The sequence below is a fragment of the Salvia hispanica genome, chromosome 1, assembly GCF_023119035.1.
Source record: "Salvia hispanica cultivar TCC Black 2014 chromosome 1, UniMelb_Shisp_WGS_1.0, whole genome shotgun sequence".
Lineage (NCBI taxonomy): Eukaryota > Viridiplantae > Streptophyta > Magnoliopsida > Lamiales > Lamiaceae > Salvia > Salvia hispanica.
The window spans coordinates 18,844,090-18,856,915 of NC_062965.1; the positions used below are offsets into that span (position 1 = coordinate 18,844,090).

At 38.1% G+C, this 12,826-nt stretch overlaps 3 protein-coding genes and 1 long non-coding RNA gene across 5 annotated transcripts; 3 read left to right on the top strand and 1 right to left on the bottom strand.

The window, feature by feature from the left end:
- Positions 1 to 576: 576 nt before the first annotated feature.
- On the top strand, positions 577 to 2,123 carry LOC125204635 (ras-related protein Rab11B-like). Its single transcript, XM_048103344.1, has 2 exons — positions 577 to 971; positions 1,582 to 2,123. The coding sequence occupies exons 1-2, from the start codon at positions 745 to 747 to the stop codon at positions 2,000 to 2,002; spliced, it is 648 nt and encodes a 215-aa protein (XP_047959301.1). The 5' UTR covers positions 577 to 744; the 3' UTR covers positions 2,003 to 2,123.
- A 75-nt stretch (positions 2,124 to 2,198) lies between these two features.
- Positions 2,199 to 7,123, bottom strand: LOC125204644. Of its 2 annotated transcripts, none has more exons than XR_007173606.1 (4): positions 6,955 to 7,123; positions 5,629 to 6,211; positions 5,384 to 5,515; positions 2,199 to 2,449 (listed from the first exon to the last, which is right to left on the bottom strand). It is a non-coding gene; the product is annotated as an uncharacterized LOC125204644 (long non-coding RNA). The 2 variants fall into 2 exon arrangements; XR_007173604.1 differs by lacking the exon at positions 2,199 to 2,449 and adding an exon at positions 5,014 to 5,270.
- A 2,268-nt stretch (positions 7,124 to 9,391) lies between these two features.
- Positions 9,392 to 10,977, top strand: LOC125189182 (glutamate receptor 2.3-like). The gene is made up of 2 exons (XM_048086443.1): positions 9,392 to 9,641; positions 9,737 to 10,977. The coding sequence occupies exons 1-2, from the start codon at positions 9,392 to 9,394 to the stop codon at positions 10,975 to 10,977; spliced, it is 1,491 nt and encodes a 496-aa protein (XP_047942400.1).
- A 166-nt stretch (positions 10,978 to 11,143) lies between these two features.
- On the top strand, positions 11,144 to 12,576 carry LOC125202748 (glutamate receptor 2.9-like). Its single transcript, XM_048101196.1, has 3 exons — positions 11,144 to 11,331; positions 11,532 to 11,926; positions 12,074 to 12,576. Exons 1-3 carry the CDS (start codon positions 11,160 to 11,162, stop codon positions 12,431 to 12,433), a joined length of 927 nt encoding a protein of 308 aa, XP_047957153.1. The 5' UTR covers positions 11,144 to 11,159; the 3' UTR covers positions 12,434 to 12,576.
- The last annotated feature ends 250 nt before the right edge of the window (positions 12,577 to 12,826 follow it).

Genomic DNA, 12,826 nt, shown 5'->3' on the forward strand with positions numbered 1-12,826 from the left:
TTCATCGAATTTTTCCAAATACTGTTCGAAATGAAAGTAGTTCATTTATACAAAAACATAACTATTTAAGTGGGTGTGGGTGTGACAGGTTAAAATCCTTCAATTGGATCGATCAATTCATATCTAGGGATGCATTTATAATTTTGAAAGCATTTCATTGTAATACTGAATTAACTTTATCAAAATATTGAATGTATGTCGTGATAACACTGGATTTATCCTATCACACATGTATGTTAACATCATGATAGTTAAAGGTTTTAAAAAAAATACACTTTTTCATAATATTATATTTAATTTGTCATATTATTAAATTTAGTTAACTATAATTGTCATTGAATAAAACACATGTGTCATTATAGAATAAAAATAATAATAATAAATTTACAGCATTGATAGTATTAAATTTACAACATTATAACATAATTATATGCAAAATTTAGTGAATTCCATCAAATTCTATGATAATAGTTTCTCATTTCAACAGAGACTATTGACTATTCACTATACTTCAAGGATTTTATACATATACATAGAGCTCATTAATGGCGCTAAATTTAAATCTAGAAAATTTTGCTTCGCATTATGCATTCATCGCTCTTTCCCACTTACCATCTTCACAAATCCCCACAAATCTCTCGGGAAATTGCCTGCGATATTGCAATTTGCAAATCCAATCATCCAGATCCAAATCCAATCGATCTATATAAACACACATACACTGACGCATTTGGATAAGCGGAGATGGCGGGCGGCTACAGGGCGGCGGAGGACGACTACGACTACCTCTTCAAGCTGGTGGTGATCGGCGATTCCGGCGTCGGAAAATCGAATCTGCTGTCGCGATTCGCTCGCAACGAGTTCTGCTTGGACTCCAAGTCCACCATCGGCGTCGAATTCGCCACGCGCAGCATTCGCGTCGATGATAAGGTCATCAAGGCTCAGATTTGGGATACCGCCGGCCAGGAACGGTAATCCTTCTTCTATTTTCTCATTTCTCTTCTCAATTGGGGGAAGAATTAGGGCTTTGGGGATTTGAACGGATTGAATTTCGTTTTTGTTGCATTTTCCGAACGAATTTGTGATTTGTAGAATGTAGATCAGGTTGATTTGATTTTGATTGGATGTTAAGCTGATTTAACTGTAGCAGAGATTCATTGATTGATGTTTAAGAATGAAATGTGATTTGGCTTTTGCAATTCAGAAATCTCCATGGTTTCCTTTTGCTAAACCTCACTAATTTTTTGCTTTTTTATGATAATTTAATTTCCCTCGTTTTGCAAAAAGTTTGATTTATGTTTCGCTTGACGTGACTTGGCAACAGAATGATGAGTCGGATCGTCAAATTCTTAGGTGGATTTAGAAAATATCGAAAACATGGATCGTTTAAGAATTGGACGAACTTGACTCATCATTTTGGATTATTTTCCACTTGACGTGACTTGGCAACAAAATGATGGGTCAGATTGTCAAATTCTTAGGTGGATTTAGCGTTTTCTAGAAAAATATCAAATGCGTAAATTCGGAATATTTTCTAGAAAATGAATCTAATCAATTTGTTATCATTACTTATGCCTCTAGATATCGCGCGATCACCAGTGCCTACTACCGGGGAGCAGTCGGGGCGCTAATCGTGTACGACGTCACCCGGCAAGTAACTTTCGAAAGCGTTGAGAGATGGCTGAAGGAGCTCCGAGACCACACGGATCAAAGCCTCGTGATCATGGTGGTAGGCAACAAGGCGGATCTGCGCCACCTCCGGGCTGTCTCGACCGAAGACGGGCAAGGTTTCGGCGAGAGGGAGAAGACGTATTTCATGGAGACATCAGCACTTGAGTCCTTGAATGTTGAGAATGCTTTCACGGAAGTGCTCACACAGATATACTCCGTGGTCAGTCGGAAAGCTCTTGAGGTTGGCGACGATCCGGCAGCGATTCCGAAGGGGCAAACCATAAACGTCGATGCTCCACCAGTCAAAAAGATCGGTTGCTGCAGCGCGTGATCCCGGAATTCATCTTCAAGTTAAAGAACAAGTGAACAGAATTTACATTGATTTGATTTTCTTTCTTGTGTAATGTATGTGGAACTACATATTAATATCTATACTACAAGCCTTTTAACAATTGTTGTTCGGTTTCGAATGAATACAGTCTTATGAATGTTGTTCGGTTAGATGGATTCAATCTGATACACGATACTTCTTCTCGGGATAGTGTGGTGGCAACTAAAATACTGCATCTCATGATAACCACAACAAACAAATGTGTATACAAAAATGAATGTTCTTGATGAGGTTCGAACATTCTGGCCAACGTCAATCGACTGTAAGGGCCGGGGACTTGCATAACGGGCAAGTATTATGGCCCAGCAACCACCTCTTTATGCAGTGCTTGTGATATTCATGGGTACATTCGAGGGTTCCGATAATCTCTCCGGCCTTGAACTCGTCCTACACATAGAAAACTGGAATCAGTCACAACAAGCAAAATCAAAACAAGAAGCAACACTGAGAATAAATGTCAGACAGTAAAGGAATAATACCAAGCATATAACACATTCGCCATGAGTTGGCAACGATTCGAACGTTCGTACATTCAAATTACGTTCAATGAATTCTGACGATAATCCGATGCTAACATTGCCTATCGCTTCTGTCAATGCAAGAAGCTCCTGCAAATATAATGTCAAAACCAAGACCTTAGGAAAACTCATTAGCAATCAGTCGTGATTCCCTTCGACATATCTAGGACGCGTTAAATTAGAGCAATAAACTCCCTTATTACCTCATAAGAGTGATCATTTATATCAAAATGCTGAACTTGTAGCTGATCTGCAACTTCATCTACTTCATCATGGCCAAGAATCTCGGGAGCCACGACCTCCTAAACATGGCCGCCAACGCAAAAGGGTCGAAACAATCACCATAACTTCATTTAGTCCATCTCAAGAGCATAACTTATGACCAACAGAAATATCTTGAAAACAAGAGGTGAAGTAGCAAGGGTGAAAAAAATAAATGTTACATCTTCAGGCAGAGGTTCTAAACAAGGAGGGTTGTGATGTCTGATATTTGGATCATTTACGTTTTCTACTGGCGGAAAAGGGGCAGGAAACGTAGGCCATAAAACTGCTCCTCCATCATAACAATGAAAATAATGATAGTAATAATAGCCGGAACCATAGGGGAAAACAACAGTATATCGATATTCTAAAATCAGGGGAATGGTAAGATTCCACTGGTTTGTGGGAACAGGAAGCCGTAGGATAAGGACGTTCGGGACAATGGGATTAGGTACGAGAGGATCAGGCTGTTGCTGGCCAGAGCCTTGATCTGCATCTGGATGCTGATTATTCCGATTCTCCATATCCAATCAGGTGCCTATACAGAACAGATACAAATTTAGCACGGTCAGTTTTCGCCTTTACTTCAATTAGCGATATCTCATAGTTTCTACTCATGCCTAAAGTGCTTTCGGGGAAACATCCTCATTTACATTATTACGTGCCTTAAAATCAAGGGTGAAAGTAAATATGCTCAAAATCGACAAAACTTAGCTGCAACCAATCAACATGTATAGATAACTACTAAGATACAGTCTCAACAAGCATCAAGTAAGATAGACTCTCTTAAGTCCTAGTATGATCATTTCAACGAATCAAATCAACCATTACTCCAAGAAACGAAGCATCTATAACTAATTCATCAGTTCTATCAACCAGAGGTGAAATTTAATGTGCTTAAAATGGTGAATTGTAGAAACTGCAAACAATCAACACATATAGCTCTAAAAGTATAAAATCCCGAAACTCTCTGAAGTCCTCGTATATCCATTCAACGAACAAAATTAGCCGTCACTCGAGAAACCAAGAATCTATAAGACTCACCAGATCTATCAACTAATGCTTAACAGAAACAGGGCAAACAGATCCATCTCTGCTAATCTTAATTGCAATATAATTTCTACATCTACATTTCATTATTTAAGTTAGTATAGCCACATACACATAATTAAACAAGAAATTGGTTGAATTCAACATCTGACAGATATGAAACATATGATTAAATGCTGTGAAAGTGCAAAACAGAATTTTTTTTTAAAATGAACAAACTAACCTTTTTATCATGTAAGAGCCCCAAGATTTTGCAGATTCCAACCTTTGACAACTTCACAAGCAACCAATTAAATACCCAATTTCAGCTCCGGCGATGAGCTGAAAAACAAAAAGGGGCGGAAAAACCCTAATCAAGATACATATTGAGTAGTGATTAATGATCTTCAAAACTGCAATTCAGTAAAAATAGATAAAAATTAGTGAAATGTGTGTTGAAAACTGAAGTAGAAAACCCTCGGAATGATCAAAAACTACATTTCGAAATGTTTTCTTGATCAAATTGATGGGTGAAGAGAAATTGAAAAGATTACCGAGGTGAATGAAAGATGGGGTTTTCTGCAATTTGGAGGGAAATGGGTTTGAATGGAAAATCACGAATTAATTATAATTATGAGGTTTATATATAATATAATTATGGTTTTACCGTTAATTGATGCGTTATTTTTAAAGTTTTCAGTTTCTCGACGAAATTTCATCAGTTCCTATAGAGAGTGGATATGACTGTCAAGGGTATTTTGGTAAATGCATGCGGATGGGTTGAGCTCAAAACTTCTCGTTAAGAAATGAAGGAGCGCGTTGATTGATTTGAGAGATATACTCCCACGAAATGGGATTTTTTTATAAAAGGGAAATTCAAAATGCTCAGGGATGCAGACGAGAATGCCCTCACAATGCGTGTGCATCTCCGAGGGAGGTGAATTGCGGCAGATATAGTGCAACACGCTCGCACAAAAGAGTTTGTCTTAATTTTTGCATGTGATCTTCGAATTTTGTTAATAGAATGTTTAATTTTTCGTTTAGTATTCTCTATGTTTTGGTGTTCAGGATCTACACTTGGAATTGTTAGTACGTTTCTAAGTCAACTAAGCGAACAAAAACATGAATAAATAAAATTATATGTTAAGTAAATAGATCATCTCATCATTATTTTTTATCATATACTACTAGTATATTGAATGCTCTTGATTATAGAATAGTAACCAAGAGATCAACTGCAAGAGGTTCTAACATTCCGGCCAACGTCAACCGACTCTCAGGGCCGGGGACATGCACAACGGGCAAGTATTATGGTCCCGCAACCACCTCTTTATGCAGTGCTTGTGATATTCATGGTTGCATTCGAAGGTTCCGATAATATCTCCGGCCTTGAACTCGTCCTAAACATAGAAAACCGGAATCAGTCACAATAGTAGATGATCATATTTAACTAACCAAAATCAAAACAAGAAGCAAAACTGAGAATAAATATCAGAGAGTAGTGGAACAATACCAAGCATATAACCCATTTTTTGTCACGAGTTGGCAACGACTCAAACGTTCGTACATTCAAATTACGTTCAATGAACTCTGACGATAATCCGATGCTAACATTGCCTATCGTTTCTGCCAATTCAAGAAGCTCCTGCAAATATAATGTCAAAACCAAGACCTTAGGAAAACTCATTAGCAATCAGTCGTGATTTCGTTCGACATATCCAGGGCGCGTTAAATTAGAGCGATAAACTCCCTTATTACCTCATAAGAGTTTCCACCTGGATAGTAACGCAGAACATCTAGCTCATCCGCATCTTCATCATGGCCAAGAATCTCGGGAGCCACGACCTCCTAAACATGGCCGCCAACACGAAAGGGTCGAAACAATCACCATAACTTCATTTAGTCCATCTCAAGAGCATAACTTATGACCAACAGATATATCTTGAAAACAAGAGGTGAGCAAGGGGGATAAAAAAAAATGTTACATCTTCAGGCACAGCTTCTAAACGAGGAGGGTCGTGATGTCTGATATTTGGATCATTTACGTGTACTATTGGCGGAAAAGGGGCAGGAAATGTAGGCCAATAAACTACTCCTCCATTTGGCAGTACCGTATACGAATAATAAAGATAATGGTGATAATAATAGACGAATAGTGCACCGTCAGCTGTGCCATAGAAGACAGCAGTACTATATTGATATACTGCAATCAAAGGAACAACTGGCTGTAGGTTAGGCTGAGGGACGTTCGGGACAATGGGATTAGGTACGGGAGGATCGGGCTGTTGCTGGCCAGAGCCTTGACCTGTTTCTGGATGCTGATTGTTCCGATGCTCCATATCTGATCAGGTGCTTATACAGAACAGATACAAATTTAGCTCGGTCAGTTTACGCCTTTACTTCAATCAGCAATATCTCATAGTTTCCACTCAGGCCTAATTTGGGGAAACATCCTCGTTTACATTATCACGTGTCTTAAAATCGAGGGTGAAAGTAAATATGCTCAAAATCGACAAAACTTAGCTGCAAACAATCAACATGTATAATTAACTACTAAGATACAGTCTCAACAAGCATCAAGTAAGATAGACTCTCTTAAGTCCTAGTATGATCATTTCAACGAACCAAATTAACCGTTACTCCAAGAAACGAAGCATCTATAACTAACTCATCGGTTCTATCAAACAGAGGTGAAAGTAAATGTGCTTAAAATGGTGAATTGCAAAAACTGCAAACAATCAACACATATAGCTCAAAAAGTATAAAATCCCGAAACTCTCTGAAGTCCTCGTATATCCATTTAACGAACGAAATTAGCCGTCACTCAAGAAACCAAGAATCTATAACACTCATCAGCTCTATCAACTAATGCTTAACAGAAACAGGGCAAACAGATCCATCTCTGCTAATCTCTGTTGCAAGATAATTTCTACATCTACATTTCATTTTTTAAGTTAATATAGCCACAAACACATAATTAAACAAGAAATTGGTTGAATTCAACATCTAACAGATATGAAACATATGATTAAATGCAGTGAAAATGTAAAACAGGAATTTAAAAAAGAAATCGAACAAACCAACCTTTTGCAGCTTCCAATCTTTGATTCTTCACAAGCAATCAATTAAATACCCAATTTCAGCTCCTGCGATGAGCTGAAAAACAAAAAGGGGCGGAAAAACCCTAACAAGATACTTGCAATGAGTAGTGATTCATGATCATCAAAATTACAACTCGGTAAAAATCGATAAAAATTAGTGAAATGTGTGTTGAAAATTGAAGAAGAAAACTATCGGAACAATCAAAAACTACATTTTGAAATGTTTTCTTGATCGAATTGACGGGTGAAGAGAGGATGGAAGGATTACCGAGGTGAATGAAAGATGGGGTTTTCTGCAATTTGGAGGGAAATATGGGTTTGAATGGAAAATCACGAATTAATTATAATTTATAATTATGAGGTGTAGGTCTTTTGCCGTTAATTGTTGCATTATTTTGTTTTAATTTTTCAGTTTCTCGAAGATATTTCATCAGTTCCTACGGAGAGTGGATATGACTGTCAAGGGTATTTTGGTAAATACACATGCATGTGGATGGGTTGAGCTCAAAACTTCGCGTTAACAAACAAAGGAGCGTTGATTGATTTGAGAGATATACTCCCGGGAGCGTGCGCTCATAATGCGTGTCAATGGCGGACGCAAGATTTTAACGTTGAGGTGTCCAACTCTAAGATTCAAACTCAGACAAGGAAACTACCGAGCCTAGTAGTGGTTAGCCACTTGAGCTAACAAGCAAATTTTAATTAACTATAACTATATGTAGTATAAATAGTGAAAATGTTGGGGTTCCATAGGACCCCAAACCCCTTAGTAGGTCCGTCACTGATGCGTGTAGATCTTGGGGGGAGGTTAATTGCGGCGGGGATAGTGCGAAGCGCCTACACAAGATTGTTTGTCATAAATTTTGCACGTGATTTTTGAATTTTGTTATTAGACATGTTTAATTTTATTTTGTTCATAGTTTTCTCTCTGTTTTGATATTCAGGATGACTTGACTATACTTAGAATTGCTAATACGTTTTTAAGTCAACTAACCGACCAAAAACATGAATAAATAAAATTATATGTTAGGTAAATATATCATCATTGTCTATTTTATTGCCTTAAGCTACATGTTAATTTTTTTTTCCCTCCGTCCCAAGGTATTAGACCAACTTTCCTTTTTGGGATGTCCCAACATATTAGACTCGTTTCCTTTTTTAGCAAAAAGCATCTATCTTATTTTATTCTCCACCTACTTTTTTCTCTCTTTCTCTCCCCTACTTTTTCCCTCTCTCATACTTTACTCTCTCCACTTTAACTTATTTAAATATCAATTCCTTAAATCATGTGCCCAAAAGAAGTGAGTCTAATACTCGGGACGGAGGGAGTATCATATACTTCCTCCGTCCCAGATAATTTGGGACACTTTGACCCAGACACGGGTTTTAAGAAATCTAATGAAAAGTGAGTTGAAAACGTTGGTGGAACGTGGGTCCTACTTTTAAAGTATTAGTTTTATAATAAAATGTGAGTAGGAATAAGTTAGTGGAATATGGGGTCCACTATTAAAAATGGTAAAAATGAAGTGGGACAAATTATGAGGGACGATCCAAAATAAAATATTGGGTCGAATTATCTGGAACGAGGGAGTACTACTATAATATTGAATTTCACATCAACGCATGTATTAAACAATAAAGTCGCAATCCACTAGAAACATCTATCACAAGAATAACCCATGTGCCAAGTATTTTTTTTTTAACTTCATGATTTATTGTTTAAAATCTAGAAGCGGTTGGACTAATCACAATTTGATCAAGTTAATTTTATGAATTATAGGCAATTAACCTTTTTAAAATGAAAATATTTTTATTTTATTGTATACTTTATACTTCCTAGTTGGAGGGTCAAATTTTCTACGGACTCTTAAGAAAATTTCAATTATTCAATATTCAACTGGGTTAAAATTACTATATAATTAATTTTTCACGTGACATTATTAAAAAACTCAGTTTTGGACTTTTAGAATGTGATAAATATAATTTAATTATATGATTTCACATAGTAGAAATTTTAAATTTCAAGTTGGACGAAGTATGAACTCAGCTTTGGACTTTTGAGTATATACAGAAGCTTTCTCAAACAGATTTTCTATTACATTTTGTTTATGTGATGGATTTGAATATGGTTAGGCAGCCATATGAAGTTATGAACATTCAGTGTGAAACATGAAATTAGTCTCTTTGAGGAAAAAAAAAAGGTCAGTAATTTCGTTATCATGATCTCTCTCTTTTTTCCCCTTTTTGGAAAGTTATTTTATCTCGTGGCAAATCCAATGCCATAAAATCTCCACCAAGTGTCTAAATTCAAGCAAAGTTTGAGCACTTATTTAAGGGAATATGGAAAATTTGATTCCTTCCACATCTCTGAGGATTTCATTTTAGTTATCTTAAAAAAACTCATTTTGGATTATACAGCAATGGAGAGTTCAAGATTGTGTTGCTTTGCTACGCTTATCTTGATGAGCTTTTGCATTGATTTGTCGAAAAGTGGAAATGCGAACGTAGGAGTGATTCTTGATCTCGATACGCCTCTTGGGAAGATGTGCAAGGCTTGCATGACGATGGCAGTCGAGGATAGGAACTCCAACCGCGATCACAACACCACCGTGATGATCGTGCCTCACTTCAGGGACTCGAGGGGCGATGTCGTTGCTGCAGCTTCTGCTGGTGATGCTGTTATGCTATTCAACTTGTGATATTAAACAGTTTGGATTAAGGAAAAAAAAAGGACTAATTTTGTTTAGTTTTTTTTTTCCTTGCAGCTAACAATTTGGTGAAGAACGCGCGTGTGATGGCGATACTCGGGCCACAGAAGTCCACTCAGGCGGACCTCGTGATGGATATTGGCGACAGGGAGAGAGTTCCGGTCATATCTCCAGCAACGAGGCCGTCTTCTTCTCAAGTTAAAGCAATCGCAGCACTACTTAAAGCTTTTGGTTGGAGGGAAGTTGTGATTGTGTATGAAAATACCAAATTTGGGAGTGGATTATTACCACATTTGACAGCAAAGCTACAAGAAAACAATGTTGTTGTCTCAAACATGAGCTGTATATCACCTTATGCTGATGATGATCAAGTTCTTGATGAACTCTATGCCTTGAGGGGGATGCGGACGAGGGTCTTGATCGTGCACATGCCTCCAGATCTCGCGTCTCGCTTCTTCCAAATGGCGAAAGAAGTTGGGATGATGAGTGAAGGGTATGCTTGGTTGATTTCTGATCCGTTAACCAGTTTTCTGAGCTCTGTGGATTCGGTCGCTATTGAAGCGATGCAGGGTGTACTAGGCGTGAAGGCTTACGTTCCACGATCCGAGAAGTTTAGGCGATTCGCTAAGAGGCTTCATGCGGAGAATCCGGATATGGACAGAACAGAACTCAATGTTTTCGGATTGTGGGCTTATGACAGCATGACAGCCTTAGGACAAGCTATCGAGCGAGTTAAAGGAAATTCATCACTTGCTCGTGTGCTCAGAAACTTTGCCTCGAAAGGGTTGAGTGGCGATTTTAGCATAACCAACGGGGAGTTGCAGCCGTCTGCGTTTGAGGTAGTGAATGTGATTGGAAAAGTGGACAACACTGTTGGATTTTGGACTGAGAAATATGGGATTTCAAAGGATGTGAGGTTGGATGGTGATGAGGCGGTTTACTCAACGGAAAAGGAGAATCTTCGAGGCATCTTGTGGCCGGGGCAAACGAGCAACGTGCCTAAAGGTTGGGAGATTCCAGCAAGTGGGAAGAAGTTGAGAGTTGGAGTTCCTGTCAGAAAGGGATTCAATGAGTACATCAAGGTTGAAAGGAATCAAGAAACTAATGCTGTTGAAGCAACTGGTTTCTGCATTGATGTTTTTGAAGAAGTCATCAGATCATTGCCTTATCCTGTTCCATTTGAGTATATTCCTTTGGAGACCACGGATGCATGGAGTGTCGAATATTACGATGAACTCGTTTATCAAATATATCTCGATGTAAGCAAGCGTTGTTTAGTCATGATTTTTTTCCGTTGATCACATGTTCATTGAAGTACTTATCCTTGTGTCAATGACAGAGATACGATGCTGTTGTGGGAGACGTGACCATTTTAGCGAACAGAACAAAGTACGTCGATTTCACCGTCCCTTACACAGAATCAGGTATCGCCACTGTCGTCCCAATCAAGGGTAATGAGAGGAAGAGCGCTTGGATATTCATGAAACCTTTAACAACCGGCCTATGGCTGACCATTGGGGCATCTTTCGTCTTCATTGGATGTGTTGTGTGGGTTCTTGAGCATCGTGTAAATGAACATTTCCAAGGCCCACCTGGGAAGCAAGTCGGGATGATCTTCTGGTTCTCCTTCTCAACACTTGTTTATGCACATAGTAAGTGATACATATAGTCTTTACGGAGATGGAACATTTTAGAACTATCTTAAATATGAGAACCATCAGTTGGTAGTACAAAATATATCCGTATTGATATGTTTTGTGTTGCCAACTGATATCGGTCCCCAATACTTACTCAAATACCATATTTTGTCATGTCTTAACTAGTTTAAAGTTTTGAACTACTATTATGACAGGGGAGAAAGTGAAGAGCAACCTAACTAGATTTGTGGTGATTGTATGGGTGTTCGTGGTGCTTGTTTTGTCGTCGAGTTACACCGCAAACTTGGCATCCATGCTAACGATACAGCAGCTCAAGTCGACCGATATGATCAAGAAAAGCGATTACGTTGGCTTCCATACTGGCTTCTTGACCCGCGGATTCTCCAACGGTATAATACTAGGCGACTACAACTCCAGAAAGTATACCTCGTTTGAGGAATACGACGAGGCCTTGTCCAAAGGTAGCAAACATGGAGGCGTAGCCGCCATTGTTGATGAAATCGCGTATCTCAGGCTCTTCCTCAGCAAGTACTGCCACAAGTACACCATGATTGATCCGAAACACCTCAGGACTTCTGGTTTTGCATTTGTAAGTAGTCTGTCTTAGGCCCTTCTTGGTATAATGGAATGAAAACGCAAAGAAATTTTTGTTTCATTTCACATTTATTCCATTTCATCATACCAAGAAGGGCATTAGTACTTTGTCGCATACTCTCACTAAAATCTTACACGACAGGTGTTTAGAAAGGGTTCGCCACTAGTCCCCGATTTTTCAACAGTTATATTGAATCTCAAGGAGAATGGGAAGATCGATACAATCACAAGAAGATGGCTTGGGCCAGAAGGCTGCTCGGGTGATGGCTTGGAAAGCCTTGATTTGGATCGTTTTACGGGCTTATTTCTCATTGTAGGGCTAGCATCATCAACAGCTTTAGCAATATTCTTCTCCATATTTCTCTATCGGAATCAGCATATATTAGCCTCCCCGGGTTCGATCAAGGAAAAGCTTCGCGATCTTGCTAGAGAATTTATGGTTAAGGAAAAAGATGATACATCAAAGCATTCACAAACTAGTGGAGAAATGGCTTTAGCATAAGGTCCATCAATGCACAAGGAAGATTCATAGGTATTTGTTGAGTTTGTTTATGTTTCAACTCTGCAGTTGCTGGATTCATCAAGATTATGTTAAAATGCAACGGCTGCAGATATAGCACCCAATTTAATAGTAGTAGAAATGGAGAGGTGTATTCTTTTTCTTATTTTTTTTCCTTTGGAATTCTCTACTTTCTATGTATATTTTATTTATTTTAGTATATTTATCTAAAAATATCTTTATTTTTGTACCACAAAAGTCTTGATATTCTTAATTAGGAAAAAAACATTCAATCAAAATTAGGAATATGGGTGGGTAAAAGTATCGAAATACCAATATACTAACTTCTCGTATCGGAAAAAATATTGTAAACACTAAATTTTCGATAAGATATGA

What these genes read in the sequence shown, in the direction of transcription:
- LOC125204635 (XM_048103344.1), top strand. Translation starts at nt 745, where the DNA reads ATGGCGGGCGGCTACAGGGCGGCGGAGGACGACTACGACTACCTCTTC. An exon ending in GATACCGCCGGCCAGGAACG is followed by an intron (nt 972 to 1,581) that starts GTAATCCTTCTT and finishes TTATGCCTCTAG; the next exon opens with ATATCGCGCGATCACCAGTG.
- LOC125189182 (XM_048086443.1), top strand. Translation starts at nt 9,392, where the DNA reads ATGGAGAGTTCAAGATTGTGTTGCTTTGCTACGCTTATCTTGATGAGC. An exon ending in CGTTGCTGCAGCTTCTGCTG is followed by an intron (nt 9,642 to 9,736) that starts GTGATGCTGTTA and finishes TTTTCCTTGCAG; the next exon opens with CTAACAATTTGGTGAAGAAC.
- LOC125202748 (XM_048101196.1), top strand. Translation starts at nt 11,160, where the DNA reads ATGAAACCTTTAACAACCGGCCTATGGCTGACCATTGGGGCATCTTTC. An exon ending in AACACTTGTTTATGCACATA is followed by an intron (nt 11,332 to 11,531) that starts GTAAGTGATACA and finishes CTATTATGACAG; the next exon opens with GGGAGAAAGTGAAGAGCAAC. An exon ending in GGACTTCTGGTTTTGCATTT is followed by an intron (nt 11,927 to 12,073) that starts GTAAGTAGTCTG and finishes CTTACACGACAG; the next exon opens with GTGTTTAGAAAGGGTTCGCC.